Below are 15,934 nucleotides of genomic sequence, written 5' to 3'. Positions count from 1 at the left end.
ATTTGTTATTAAAGGTCAAAAATTATAATAAACCCATATTAAATTCAAGATTTTTTTCTAGTTCTGTTAAGAATGATGATGGTATTTTGATGCCAATTAAATTGGACTTACAGATTTATTTTGGCAATATGATCATTTTCACAAAATTGATTCTACCCATCCATGACCATGGGATGTATTTCCATTTGTCTGTGTCATCTATTATTTTTTTCAGCTGTGTTTTGTAGTTTTCTTTGTAGAAGTCTTTAATCTTCTTGGTTAAGTATATTCCTAAGTATTTTTCCCCCTTTTTGCAGCTATTGTGAAAATAGATGAGTTCATAATTTGATTCTCAGCTTTGAAACCTGCATAGCCAATGAAAGACTAAGAAAAAAGAACAAATCTGGAGGCATCACATTATCCAACTTCAAACTATATCAGAAGGCTATAGTTACAAAAACAACATGGTATTTGAATGAAAACAGGCAGGTAGATCAATGGAACAGAATAGAGAATCCCGAAATAAAGCCAAATACTTAACAGCTAACTGATCTTTGACAAAGCAAACAAAAACATAAAATGGGGAAAGGGCACTTTATTCAACAAATGGGACTGGAATAATTAGCAATCCACATGTAGAAGAACGAAACTGCATCCTCGTGTCTCACCTTATAAACAGTCAACTCAGAATGGATCAAATAATTAAATCTAACATGTGAAACAATAAAAAATCTAGAAGATAACATTGGAAAAACTCTTCTTGGGTTGGACAAAAACCTTATCACCAAAAATCCAAAAGCAAATGCGACTAAAACAAAGATAAATAGTTGTGATTTAATTAAACTTAAAAGCTCTGCTGGCAAGGAATAGTCAGCTGTGTAAACAGAAACTCACAGAGTAGTGAAAAATATTCATGAACTATGCATCTGACAAAGAACAAATGTCAGGAATCTACAAAGAACTCAAAAAACTCCAAAGAGAAAAACCAATAACCCCATCAAAAAGTAGGCTATAGTCATGAATAGACAATTCTTAAAAAGAGGTATGTAAATGACTGACACATATGAAAAAATGCTCAACTTCACTAATTATCAGGAAAATTAAAAAGTTCCGCAAGAATGTCCATAAGTTAAAAATCCCAAAGTATACAATGTTGGCATGGATATGGTAAAAACACTTTTATGCTGCTGTGAGAATGTAAACTAGTAAATTCTAGTTTACATTCTCACAGCAGCATAAAAGTGTGAATAAAATCAACCAGATGAATATTTTTAAACATCTAGAAAAAGTAGAACTGGCTCATGAAAGCAAAGATATTGTAAAATAGTTCAGTGTTACAGAAAGGAGATAAGAGTTGCTATATTTCTAATCTCACATAATTTCCAATGGGAAAGACTTAAGCACTACAACAGTAAACATTTTGCCATAAGTTTTAGAAAAAGTACCACAATAAAGCTGCATGCATTATAAAAGCTAAGCAACACTACTCATTCCAAAATATCAAAAGGACGAGAGAGACTTTTTATACAAAAGGATGAGAGAGATTTTTTATACAATTTAACTATGTAATAGTTTCTTTAGCAATTGTTAAAACAACAAAATCCTGTTCAAAATGAAGCCAAAGTATTCTGAGTATGTGCAAAGCAGTACTGATATTGTCAGTGGACTTCTTACTGTTCTTGTGTTTATGTAGAATGTATAATATAGTTAAGTTGAAGAAAAATTTTTTCCTTTAACCTATGAATTAAAACAGCAAATTTCAATATAAGTACAACAAATTTCAATATAAGCTCATATGGCTTTATATTATTTTTTAATTTTCCCTAGTGTTTTCTTCATTGCCACAAAGTATTTCTAACCATTAACTGGGTGGTAAACTTCTGAAAAACAAATTTTTACTTGACAAAAGTAAAAAAATTTTCAAGTAGGTTTTGAAAAGATTTTTTTTTTTTTTGTCACAGGGAGGAAAACATCTTGCATCACAATCTTTCTTGCTGGAATTAACTGAAGTAGTCCCATCAATCAGATTTTCCAGCTCAAGCCTTAGCTATAACTAATCCTTTTTAACCTTCTTTCCTGTTCTAGCAGACTTCCAGAAACAAAAGAGACAACATTTTGTGATGATGAATATCACAGTTGCCACACTGGCCAGCAGGAACCTGATTACATCCAAAGAGTGGTACTGGAACCAGGTGAGGTTGTGGGCTGCAACCTGAAGAAGCTTGGCTCCTTTGTGGCGCATGACGAATTCAATCCAGAAGACTGCTTGATTCAGGGGCTTCACTGGTTGATCATGTTGAATATTTGATAATTTCATAACATTCTCTTTATATCTGAATGATAAAAATAAAGATACTAACACTAAAAGTAAGTTATATGAAGTCCATGACAGGTTTGAAACTGTCAAATGATTCAAAGTAAATGTCAAAATATTGACATAGAATTTGTGTATTTTAATTTGAGTAATCAGAGAAAGTTTGGCCTTTAAACTGACCTTTTCTCATTGACAAATTAAAAAATATATATTAATTATACTTTAAGTTCTGGGGTACACATGCAGAATGTGCAGGATTGTTACATAGGTATACATGTGTCATGGTGGTTTGCTGCATCTATCACCCCATCATCTACATTAGGTATTTCTCCTAATGCTGTCCCTCTGCAATCCCCCCAATCCCTGCCATCTCTCCCTAGCCCATCACCCTCCAACATGCTCCAGTGTGTGATATTCCCCTACTACCTATGAGTGAGATCATCAGTGTTTGGTTTTCTGTTCTTGTGTCAGTTTGCTGAGAATGATGGTTTTCAGCTTCATCCATGTCCCTGTAAATGATATCAACTCATCCTTTTTTATGGCTGCATAGTATTCCATGGTGTATATGTGCCACATTTTCTTTATCCAGTCTAGCATTGGTGGGCATTTGGGTTGGTTCCAAGTCTTTGCTATTGTGAACAGTGCCATAGTGAACAAACGTGTGCATTATCTTTATAATAGAATAATGTATAATCTTTTGGGTATTTACCCAGTAATGGGATTGCTGGTTCAAATGGCATTTCTAGTTCTAGATCCTTGAGGAATCACCACACTATCTTCCACAATGGCTGAACTAATTTGCACTCCCACCAACAGTGTAAAAGTGTTCCTATTTCTCCACATCCTCTCCAGCATGTGTCTCCTGATTTTTTAATGATTGCCATTCTAACTGGTGTGAGATGGTATCTCAATGTGGTTTTGATTTGCATTTCTCTAGTGACCAGTGATGATGAGTTTTTTTTTCATGTTTGTTGGCTGTATAAATGTCTTCTGAAAACTGTCTGTTCATATGCTTCAGCCATTTTTTGATGGGGCCATTTGTTTTTTTTTCTTGTAAATTTGTTTAAGTTCTTTGTAGATTCTGGATATTAGCCCTTTGTCTGTTGGTTGACAGTTCACTCTAATGATAATTTCTGCTGCTGTGCAGAAGCTCTTAAGTTCAATTAGATCTCATTTGTCTACTTTGGGCTTTTGTTGCCATTACTTTTGATACTTTAGTCATGAAGTTCTTGCCCATGGCTATGTCCTTAATGGTACTGCCTAGGTTTTCTTCTAGGGATTTTATGGTGTTAGGTCTTATGTTTAAATCTTTAATCCATCTGGAGTTAATTTTTTATAAGGTGTAAGGAAGGAATCCAGTTTCAGCTTTCTGCATGTGGCTAGCCAGTTTCCCAACACCATTCATTAAATATGGAATAATTTCCCCATTGCTTGTTTTTGTCAGGATTGTTAAAGATCAGATGGTTGTAGATGTGTGGTGTTATTTCTGAGGTCTGTGTATGGTTCCATTGGTCTGTATTTCCGTGTTGGTACCAGTACCATGCTGTTTTGATTACTGTAGCCTTGTAGTATAGTTTGAAGTCAAATAGTGTGGTGTCTCTCACTTTTATTTATTTATTTTTTTTCTTAGAATTGTCTTGGCTACTCAGGCTCTCTTTTTTGGTTCCATATGAAGTTTAAGGTGTTTTTTATAATTCAGTGAAGAAAGTCAATGGTATCTTGATGGGAATAGCATTGAATCTATAAATTACTTTGGGCAGTATGGTCATTTTCATAATATTGAATCTTTCTAACCATGAGCATGGAATGTTTTTCCATCTGCTTGTGTCCTCTCTCATTTCCTTGAGCATAATTATGTAGATTTTTTCTTTGCTTCTGTTTATGTGATGAATTACATTTATTGATTTGCCTATGTTGAACCAGCCTCACATCCCAGGGATGAAGCCGACTTGGTGATGATGGATAAGCTTTTTGATGTGCTGTTGGATTCGGTTTGCCAGTATTTTATTGAGGATTTTTGCATCCATGCTCATGGATATTGGCCTGAAATGTCCTTTTTTAGTTGTATCTCTGCTAGGTTTTGGTATCAGGATGATGCTGGCATCATGAAATGAGTTAGGGAGGATTCTCTCTTTTTTTACTGTTTGGAATAGTTTCAGAAGGAACAGTACCAGATCATCTTTGTACCTCTGTACAATTCAGCCATGAACTTGCCTGGTCCTGGACTTTTTTTGGTTGCCAGGCTCTTAATTGCTGCCTCAATTACAGACCTTGTTATAGATCTATTCAGAGATTCAACTTCTTGGGAGGGTGTAAGTGTCTAGGAATTTATCCATTTCTTCTAGATTTACTAGTTTATTTGAATGGGGTTGTTTGTAGTAATATCTGATGGTGGTTTGTATTTCTGTGAGATCAGTGGTGACATTCCCTTTATCATTTTTTATTGCATCTATTCGATTCTTCTCTTTTCTTTTTTGTTAGTCTGGCTAGCAGTCAATCTATTTTCTTGATCTTTTCATAAAACCTGCTGCTGGATTTATTGATTTTTTAGGGTTTTTTTTTCTGTCTCTATCTTTTTCAGTTCTGGTCTGATCTTAGTTATTTCTTGTTTTCTGCTAGCTTTTGAATTTGTTTGATCTTGCTCCTTCAGTTCTTTTAATTATGATGTTAAGGTGTTGATTTTAGATCTTTCCTTGCTTCTCTTATGGGCATTTAGTGCTACAAATTTCCCAGTAGACACTGCTTTCAATGTGTCCCAGAGTTTCTGGTACATTGTCTTTGTTCTCATTGGTTTTGAAGAACATCTTTATTTCTGCCTTCAATTTATTATTTATCCAGTAGCCATTCAGGAGTAGGTTGTTCAGTTTCCATGTAGTTGTGTGGTTTCGAGTGAGTTTCTTAATCCTGAGTTCTAATTTAATTGTGCTGGGTCTGAAAAACAGTTTGTTATGATTCCCGTCCTTTTGCATTTGCTGAGGATTGTTTTGTTTCCAATTATGCAGCCAATTTTACAATAAGTGTGATGTGGCACTGAGAAAAAAATGTACATTCTGCGGATTTGGGGTGGAGAGTTCTCTAGATGTCTATTACATTCACTTGATCCAGATCTGAGTTTAAGTCCTGCATATCCTTGTTAATTTTATGTCTCATTGATCTGTCTAATATTGATAGTGGAGTGTTAAAGTCTCCCACTATTATTGTGTGGAAGTCTAAGTCTCTTTGTAGATCATTAAGAACTTGCTTTATTTATCTGGATGCTCCTTTATTGGGTGCATATATATTTAGGATAGTTAGCTCTTCTTGTTGCATTGATCTGTTTACCATTACGTAATGCCCTTCTTTGTCTTTTTTGATCTTTGTTGGTTTAAAGTCTGTTCTATCAGAGATGAGGATTACCACCCCTGTTTTTTTTTCCTCTCCATTTGCTTGGTAAATCTTCCTCCATCCCCTTACTTTTAGCCTATGTCTGTTTTTGCACATGAGATGGGTCTCCTGAATATAGCACACCAATGAGTCTTGACATTTTATCCAATTTGCCAGTCTGTATATTTTGATTGTGGCATTTAGCCCATTTCCATTTAAGATTAATATTGTTATATGTGAATTTGCTCCTGCCATTTTGATGCTAGCTGGTTGTTTTGCCCATTAGTTGATGCAGTTTATTCATAGTGATGATGGTCTTTACAATATGGTATGTTGTTGCAGTGGCTGGTACTGGTTCTTCCATTCTATGTTTAGCACTTTCTTCAGGAGCTCTTGTAAGGGAGGCCTGGTAGTGATGAAATCTCTCAGCAGTTACTTGTTCATAAAGGATTTTATTTCTCCTTTACTTATAAAGCTTATTTTACTGGATATGAAATTCTGGGTTGAAAATTAATTTCTTTATGGATGTTGAATATTGACCCCCACCCTCTTCTGGTTTGTAGAATTTCTGCCAAGAGATCCCACTGTGAGTCTGATGGGCTTCCCTCTGTGGGTGACCTAACCTTTCTCTCTGGCTGCCCTTAGCATTTCTTCCTTCATTTCAACCCTTGTGAATCTATGGATTATGTGCCTTGGGGTTGCTCATCTCAAGGAATTTCTTTGTGGTGTTCTCTGTATTTCCTGAATTTGAATGTTGGCCTTCCTTGCTTTGTTCAGGATATCCTCCTGGATAATATCCTAAAAAGTGTTTTCCAACTTGGTTTCATTCTCCTCGTCACTTTCAGGTACACCAATCAAATGTAGATTTGGTCTTTGCACATAATTCCATATTTCTTAGAGGCTTTGTTCATTTCTTTTCACACTTTTTTTCTCTAATCTTGCCTTATCACTTTATTTCATTGAGTTGATCTTCAATCTCTGACATTCTTTCTCCAACTTAATTAATTCAGCTATCGAAATACTAACTGGAATAACCAGCATAGAGAAGAACATAAACAACTTAATGGAGCTGACAGATATTTTTAAAGTAGAAATGGAAGGTCAGGTGAGAAAATTAATTTCTATCATGCAGAGAAAATATAAGTCTTCTCAAATTTTTTACTTTTTAAATTTTAACTTTTTGCAGGTATGTGGTAAGTATATATATTTATGGGGTACATGAGATGTTTAGATGCAATATGAAACAATCACATCATAGCAAATAAGATATTCATCCCTTAAGCATTTCTCTTTTGTGTTATGAACAATCCAATTACACTCTTAGTTCTCAAATAGGCATATGAGAATGTGCTCAACATCATGAGCCATTTTGAGTACTGGTAGAAAGATTGTGAAAATGCAATGTGAAAATTATCACCTCTAAGTTGTTCAAAAGGAATTGTTTCATGGTGAGTAACACGTCTCCATAGATAGTCACTTTGCTTCCACTCTACTCTTTTGTCTCCGAGTGTTTCCCACCCAGTAGCCAGAATAATCTTTTGAAATAAAGGTCCAATTGTGACACTTCCTTGATTAAGATTTTTGCCTGGCTTCTCATTATTTTAAGAATAAAATCCCAGTCTGTTATTTGGTCTACAGACCCCACATTGTTAGACGCTGGCAAGCTCTTTTCTTAACACTTTTCCCCTGCACATTGCCTTCTAGATTGATCTTCTATTTACTTTAAGCTCCCAAAGCTGTTCTGATCACAGCACCTTACACATTTTGTCCCCTTTCCAGCTCTTGGAGCACTCTTTCTTGCTACTACCAAAGACACGCTTCTCTCCCTTTTTGAGCCTTCCTTCTAAGTGTTACCTCTCAGAGAGGTTTTTAATGGCCACACTATGATGGAACCTCTAGCATTTTTTCTATTTTCTGTGCTTATTTGGCTATTTGATTCCTAGAATTTTAAAATACATTATATATCTCATAAAATAAACATTTAAATATTAAATATAAAACATAAATATACATACACTAAGTGAATAGCTAAAAAATGTAAGATAATTTTAAGCATTATCTTAAAGAAGATACCAATTTACCTACTGCTCAGATCATGGTATAAAATATCACATCCTGTCTAGAATAACTCTTTTTTTCGGACCCATTTAGTAACTACTTTTGTCCTTCAATTAAGTATTATGCTGACTTTGAACAGCATACATTAATTTTGCTTGTTTATGTAGTTGAATTTTATAATATGTACTCATTAGTGTTTTTTCTTTTAATGTAGGAGTTGTTTGGTAATTCCATTGCTGTGTAGTATTCTGTTGATTGATAAAGCATATATTACATCTTCATTTTATGATTAATAGACATTTGGGTTGCTAAATGTTTTCAACACTGATAATTCTGTTGTGAGCTTTCTTCTATATAGGATTAGATTTATATATTTATACACACCTGTTGTATATATAATTGAGAGTAGAATTGCTGAGATAAAAGAGTATGCATAATTATGATTTATTTTTTGACTTTAATTTTTTTAAAGTGTATTATTTTAATTTCCAAAACTTAAAGACATTTTAGTTATCATTTTTATAACCTCCCTTTTTTTCACTATGGGTGGATCATGTAGTCTTTATAATATTGAATCTTTTTATATTTATTAAGTCTTGATTTATGGCCCACCACATGTTACTTCAAATAACTATTAAATATTTGACATACTCTAGAAAAATGTGTCTTCAAGTTGATATATAAATGTATATATATGATACATGTGTGTGTATTGTATGTGTATATATGTGCATGTGTATGTATTATTTTACATTATAAGATTCCATTTGTTAATTGTATTCTTCAATTGTTTTATATCCTTGCTCATTGTTTGCTTTTTTAAAAAGTCTGTTTAGATTGAGTGAAAGTATTTGTATAATCACATTTAAATCTACCACTGTATTTTATATTAACTTTCTATTTGTCCAAGTTAGTTTATGTTTCTTTTCAATTATTTCCTATCTTACTTAAAGATATTTTTTATCATTTGCTATCTATTTTCTTTCTGATAAAGTATCTTTAAAGTTTTCCTTTAGATGATACCCCCTCCTTATATAAAACATTATTGATAGTAGTTACAAATGCTGAATTGATGGTAGCTGGACTGCAGAAGTCATTTTCCACATTGTTATCTTTGTGGTGTTAAGAAAATCAATTATCAAAAATATAACTTAAAATTTTTTTGTGCTTCTAAAATCATTCTAATAAAAGTAAAATGTTAGTTCACCCAAAATGAGACAAAATATTTAAAAATTACATATCAAATATGACATATAGTTATTAAAACTTAATAATAAGATAAATAGCAAAGTTTAAGAATGTTCCAAGGATTGGAGTAGACATATTTTCAAAGAAGATATATGAATGATTAGTAAGCACATATAAAAATTCTCAATTTCTTCAGCTGTAATGAAAAATGCAATCCAGGACCAGGATGAGAGATCGTTTTATACTCACTGAGAAGGCTGTAACAAAAAGACAAACAGGTTTACATCTGGATGAATTGGGTGGTGGTGATGAATGGAACAAGTACTTTGGAAAACAGTATAACGGTTCTTCATAAACAAACAGTTCCCACATGAGCCAGCAATTCCACCGATAGTATCAATCCAAAAGAAAGGAAAACATGTTTATGCAAAAATGTGTGCAGTAATGTTCATAAAAGTCACAATTGGAAACAATCGAAATACCAATGAACTGGTAAGTAAACAAATAAAACATGACATATCCGTACTGTAAAATATTATACTGCTGTAAGGAGAACTGAAGTATTAAAACACACAACAACATGAATAAAACTAAAAACCATAAAAAACCCCCAAAAAACTAGGCTAGGTGAAATGTCATTTACACAGCACTCTAAACTATATGATTCCATTTATATGAAATATCTAGAGAGAATAACCTTTAGAGAAAGAAAACAAATTGGTGTTAGATTAGGGCTAAGTGGTCATGTGAGACCACTTCTGGGTCACTGTAGTTTCTTTTATGTTGACAAAAATGTTCTAAAATTATGTAATGGTGATGGCTTCATGATTCATTAAACATTCTTAAATCTATTTGGATTTTATACCATAAACAGGTGGGTTTTATGCTATCAAAATTAAATCTCATTTTCAAGTGTGTTATAGCAAGTATAATAATAAAAAGTAATTTCTCAGCAAGAAAATAGTCATATCCTGAGATATTTTAGATATTTAGTTAAAATATTTTATATTATTTTATTTATTCTTCCTTTCTACTAATAATTCATTATGTCAATTTTTTAAGAAATGCATTGTTTATATTATCTATATCAGTTTAAATGCATTTTAGTTTAGAAAATTGTTTTACTAACTGGTTATTCATTAGATATATGGGGTTCAAATACAATTTTAAAATAACTGATAAAAAATAAAAGATTTCAGATTGGTTAAATGATTTATATTCTTTCAAAATTAGTCTCTTATGAAAAGGATGAAACTCACACTCACTACTGACAAAAGAAGCTATCTATAAATACCACCTAGTGGAAAATATTGTTATACTCACAAAGGATTATTAATTACTGTCTTCAGTGCATTCAGCAAGTCTATACTTGACATTGTGTTGAAGTCCACTCTGGCGGCTGCACCCTTGACCTTCATGTGAGCAATGTTATCAGGTTGATCTGAAAACAAAGGAATGCCCACCATAGGGATCCCATGGTAGATCACCTCGTAGATGCCATTGGCTTCACCATGAGTTATAAAAGCTCTGGTTTTTGGATGACCTGGGATTGAATGAATTTTATCCAAATTATTCATAGGAATAAAATGAGATAGATGCACAGTGAAAGGCTCTGAAAGTGATGGTGTTTTCTGGATAACACATTGAACTAATTTGATATTACTTTTCAGAGTTCAGAGGAAAAAGAGGTACTTGTGCTAGATATATACGTGAAGACTATATGGTTTGTGTAACTTCAGACTGCAAAAATTAATACAAGATTTCCCATTGGACTAATTAAAAAGTTCATTCTGGTTTTAAAAAAAATGTGCAAAAAAGAACAAAACCAAAGAGATTGGCATGACATAAAGTGCTATTTTAAGTGTAGTCACAAAGTGTGATTTGTGGAGTGTGCAAGGCAGCAGGCAGTTGGTTGGTGGTGGTACTAGGATTGAGAAAAGATAGATCACACTTCATTGTAAAATGTCTCATCATTTTATGATTAAGATTAGGAATTTAATCCTCCAGAAAATGCAGAGTCACTGGTGATAGAGGAGCTATTATGTAGCATTTGAAATAACCCTGGAGAAAAGGGAAAAACAGGTGTAAAGTTGTAGAAACAAGAGACAAAGAGACAGCCCAGAAAGTATTGAAAATTCTGTGAGATATAATAACACCTGAAATAAAGATTCCCTCTGATTCTGATCATAAAGGATGTGAATGTACATCATAAAATGACAATATTTTAGAGTATTCTTCCCCCCTTGGACTGGAAAATAAATATAAAGAAGTTACGTTTGGTTTTTCCATAACAGATATTCAATAATCTTGTTTCACATGAAATATTAACACTCTAATGTGCTGTTACTAATATATCCAGTATTAGTATTTGTTCACCAGAGTTTTGTATTGTTCACCAAAGTCACCAGGATTGTCTTCTCAGAGTCTTCCCTAAAAGGTCATTCTGGAGTATTCACTTGTACAGCCGAGTATTGAGACCTAATGCATCTGGTTTATTCCCATCAAATCTCCACAGAACCTGTTACAGTAAAGAAAATATCTTATTCCATGAGAGGAACTCAAAAGGTGTAGAATGTTAGAACTGTAAAAAGAGTAGGAATGAGATCAAGGGATGCTACTAAATAACAACTACTCAAAGAGTGATGTAAATAGAGTACTCATACTTCATTTCTTAACTTTTATAATTAGTTAGGCATATAAGGAAATCATGACTTTCCAAAATAATACCATAGACAAATGATATTATCATTGAAAAGTTCAAATATTTTAAAAACTGTTACATTTTTTAAAAGAAGACCTATGTGCAGCCAACCATCATATGACAAAAAAGCTTAACATCACAGATCATTAGAGAAAGCAAATCAAAACCATAATGAGATAGCATCTTACACCAGTCAGAATGGCTACTATTAAAAACAAAAAATATGATGCTGGTGAGGTTGTATAGAAAAGGAATGCTTATACTCTGTTGGTTGGAGTGTAAGTTAGTTCAATCATTGTGGAAGACAGTATGGTGATTCTTCAGGAACCTAGAGGCAAAAATACCATGAAACCCAGATTCCCATTCCTGCGTATATGACCAAAGGACTTTAAAGTGTTTTTTTTATAAAGACCTATGAACACGTATGTTAATTGCAGTACTATTCACAATAGCAAGGACATGGAATCAACATAAATGCCCATCACATATGGATTGAATAAACAAAATATGGTACATATACACTACAGTATATTATGCTGCCATAAAAAAAAACAAAATTATATATTTGCAGGGAAATGGATAGAGTTGGAGGCCATTATTCTTAGCAAACTAACTTCGGAATGGAAATCCAAATATGGCATGTTCTTACCTATAAATGGAAGCTAAAAGATGAGAACATGTGAACACATAGATGGGAACAATATACCGTCTATTAGAGGGTGGAGGGTAGGAGGACAGAGAGGATTAGGAAAAATAATTTACGGATATTTTAGTCTTAGTATCTGGGTGATGAAACAATCGGTACAACAAACTCTCATCACACAAGTTTACCTATGTAAAAAACCTGCATATGTACCCCTGAACTTAAAATAGAAGTTAAAAGTAAAAGTTAAATTAATTTATTTAAAAAAACTAAAAATCTAAAAAATGTATAAAAATATAGGCAGTCATTATAATTCTAGTGTAAAAAAAGTAACAATTTAGTAATGACCTACAGTTTTGTTTTATGTATTTTATATTAGTTTTCATCTTCCAAATTTAATTTTAATGTATTTATTTCTTTTTGAGTAATCTGGAAAGTAGTTCACATCTATCTGCTTGTCTATAGGTTCTTATATTAGAGCCTGTTGTCCTTTGATCAACAAAATAGCAGGTTCATAAAATAAGCAACTTACAATAAACAAATTAATGCTGCAAAGGTAGTACATGTGACTTCATTGGAATTACAGATTATCAAGCACTACTTCCAAGAAAAATTTCAAGTGACAATTTTTGACACAAATTCAGAGTATTTCAGTAATGCTGATTTGGATTTTTTTTTTTTTTTTTTTTTTTTTTTTGCACAGAAATGCGGAACCTGTTGGTATCATGAATAAAAATACAACTGCTGAATGAACTCAAAGTTGTATTTTGCTGAATTTGGTCAACTGATTATTAACACTTAGACAATGTGCTACAAAGCTTTGACAACGGTGATTAATATGATCTGCTACAGTAAAGACATTTTTATGTTTAAATTGCTAATTTTGAAACTCCCAAGCAATTCTCAAACTGAAAAATAATTTACAGTGTTTACTATTTGCTGCATCAGAAATATTTATTAATACACTTAAAAAGTTTGCTCCTTGTGTTGGAGTAAAATACATTAGCAACATCTCCCAGACACCATCTTTATAAAAGTAAAACTCCTAGATCCTGAAATGTACAATAGTAGAGTCTAGAATTTACACTTTTAATCACAGGATTGGAATTAATTCTCCTTACTACCCTACTCGCCAAACGTTGCAGTTATTATTCCTAAATTAATGACATTCAATCATGTTATACTATCACAGATCCTTAAATAGAATTTATACTGCATAATCACTAACAGAGCCAGTCTTCTCTATTTTTTGTCACATATTTTATATAAGCATGTGACTTAAAGAACAAATAGGAATATGACATCCCATAATTGTAAACACTCACCAAGAGCTTCCTGAGTACAATGAGTAATAGAGGTGGCCGAAGAGTCAGTCAAATATTCTTCACTCAGATACTGCTGGGGTAGGTAAACTGTTTTGAAGGCAAATTATCATAAGTCTTACTTGTATTTCTACAAGGACACAGTTCTGGATATATATTTTCATACTATAAGGACACATGTACACGAATGTTCATTGCAGCACTTTACAATAGCAAAGACCTGGAATCAACCCAAATGCCCATTGATAATAGACTGGATTGGAAAAATGTGGCACATATACACCATGGAATATTATGCAGCAATCAGAAATGATGAGTTCGTGTCGTTTGTAGGGACATGGATGAATCTGGAGAACATCATCCTCAGCAAACTGACACAAGAACAGAAAATGAAACACCGCATATTCTCACTTATAGGTGGGTGATGAAAAATGAGAACACATGGACACAGGGAGGGGAGTACTAAACACTGGGATCTACTGGGGGGAAAAGGGGAGGGCCAGTGGGAGGGGGAGGTGGGGAGGGATAGCCTGGGGATAAATGCCAAATGTGGGTGAAGGGGAGAAAGGAAGCAAATAGCACTGCCATATGTGTACCTATGCAACTGTCTTGCATGTTCTCCACATGTACCCCAAAACCTAAAATGCAATAAAAAATTAAAAAAGATAATAAAAAATTAAATAAATGATTTCCAATTCTTTAGTGAAGAAGTATAGTAACATTAGAAACTTTAAATTGCCCTTATTGATTTTTGCTTCTGAGATACAGACATTTCTGTATGTCAACTTATTTTTCTCAACTCTGAAGGAAACCTTCTGGTAACATGGGAACATCTTTAAATTTCTAAATTAGAAAACTGAGGTTTATAAGAAGAAATAATTTCTGCAGTTATATAGATAGTTGTAGAAAAATGTGTAACTATTCATTCTAAATCTGTGCATTCAGTGTTACTTGATGGATTTTACTAAGATGTAAAACAGTGTATAGTAAAACAGATGTGTAATTGCTTAAAGTCTTAGGTGAACTAGTGTATAGGTTTATGATTTCCTGGAGTGCTCTGTATGGGTGATGACCACAGGGTTTTAACTTATTCTATAACTTAAACTTTTCAATAATATTTGTGAAATTGATAGATCATCCTGTATTTTCATTTCATAAATTCACTTACCAAAAACCCCACTACCCTGATTTTATGGCTTTTCATAAGCTCTGCTTCAAAGACACAAATAAGTTAGATCTTAATGATACCAAATGGAAAAATTACTTACCTAGAACGTCACTGTAAATATGATCCCACTTCTTCATATCAAAGAGTTGGAACCAAAAGTCAAGAAAAAGCATAGATCATATTTTTTACCCTCTCCATGAAAGTCATTTGATCACTTAATTCTGATGTAACAAGGTACGTAGGAAGGAGGAAATGGAAATCCTCCACTATGCTTTTCCATAGTTTAACCAGGAGAGAAGCAGAGACTGTACACAAAGGGTATGTTTAGTAGCTCAGCCAGCAGCTCACCACTGGGAAAAATAACATCTGCAAAAACGACGTCAAATCTTGACTCTTGTAATTTTTTCATAAATTTCTTATTTGAGACTAAATCTTTACAGATATTTCTAATTATGTCACTAAACATCCACATCATTTCTTGTACTTGTGAAAAATCTGACCAAAATGTATCTTTTGGAAGGTCTGACCATCTCTTAACCTGTTACATGATGATATTGTCCATCTCAGTTTTAGTTAAAGATGTAGGAAAAACTTCAAGTTTAAGAGTGGATGAGTTGTTGGGATCAAAAGAATGGAAGCTGAAGATGCCAGTACAGCCACCTTATGACCTCTCTGATCAAGCTCATTCAGGACGATCTTCATATTCACCCAGTGCCTGCATTCTGGAGCCCACACCATCACCTTTCCACAATTCCCAGAGCTAAAGTAAAAGCTCAGTTGTATTAGCAGAAGTACTGAAGTGCATTTCACAGACATCCTGGTGCAGTGCAATGCTTGTTTTCCAATTGCTGTTCCTTTCTGTCATTTCTCATGGTTGTATCCAAAGATAAATTAGTCAAGAAGTTAAAATATAACTAGTTCAAAGTACATACATTATCAATTAATAGACAGTCTAAGCGTGTGGATGGCAAGGAGGCATATGAATGTAAATGACCTATGTACAAAGGTGTGTGTTGGTGTGTTTAAGGTCTCTTTTATGTTTATAAGTGTTGTACTTCAGCTAATATAAGTGATCTTGTATGGAGAAGCCACCTGTCTTATATAATACATTTTAGAAGAATGTCCAGAACAGTAGCAGTGAGAGGCTCATGTTTCTGCAGTCCATTTGACAAAAACAAAAGGTAAAATAACTAAACAT

General features: G+C 33.3%; 1 protein-coding gene and 1 pseudogene across 2 annotated transcripts in view; both read right to left on the bottom strand.

Annotated features, from left to right (window-relative positions):
* Window positions 1-10,206: 10,206 nt before the first annotated feature.
* The window catches only part of LOC100413404 (UDP-glucuronosyltransferase 2B4), a 194,546-nt gene continuing 188,818 nt past the window's right edge, over window positions 10,207-15,934 (bottom strand). Inside the window, exon 5 of the mRNA XM_054253314.2 lies at window positions 10,207-10,445. Within this exon, the coding sequence (XP_054109289.1) occupies window positions 10,222-10,445 (224 nt within the window). The 3' untranslated portion in view covers window positions 10,207-10,221. The remainder of the gene's footprint in view (window positions 10,446-15,934) is intronic.
* Window positions 11,269-15,599, bottom strand: LOC100411743 (UDP-glucuronosyltransferase 2B7-like; annotated as a pseudogene). Its single transcript, XR_013533451.1, has 3 exons — window positions 14,837-15,599; window positions 13,572-13,658; window positions 11,269-11,420 (listed from the first exon to the last, which is right to left on the bottom strand). The product of XR_013533451.1 is annotated as a UDP-glucuronosyltransferase 2B7-like (transcript).

The sequence above is a fragment of the Callithrix jacchus genome, chromosome 3 (assembly GCF_049354715.1).
Source record: "Callithrix jacchus isolate 240 chromosome 3, calJac240_pri, whole genome shotgun sequence".
In the NCBI taxonomy this organism is placed as follows: Eukaryota; Metazoa; Chordata; class Mammalia; order Primates; family Cebidae; genus Callithrix; species Callithrix jacchus.
Note: the sequence above shows the minus strand (reverse complement) of the source record. Positions and strands in the feature narration are given on the sequence as shown.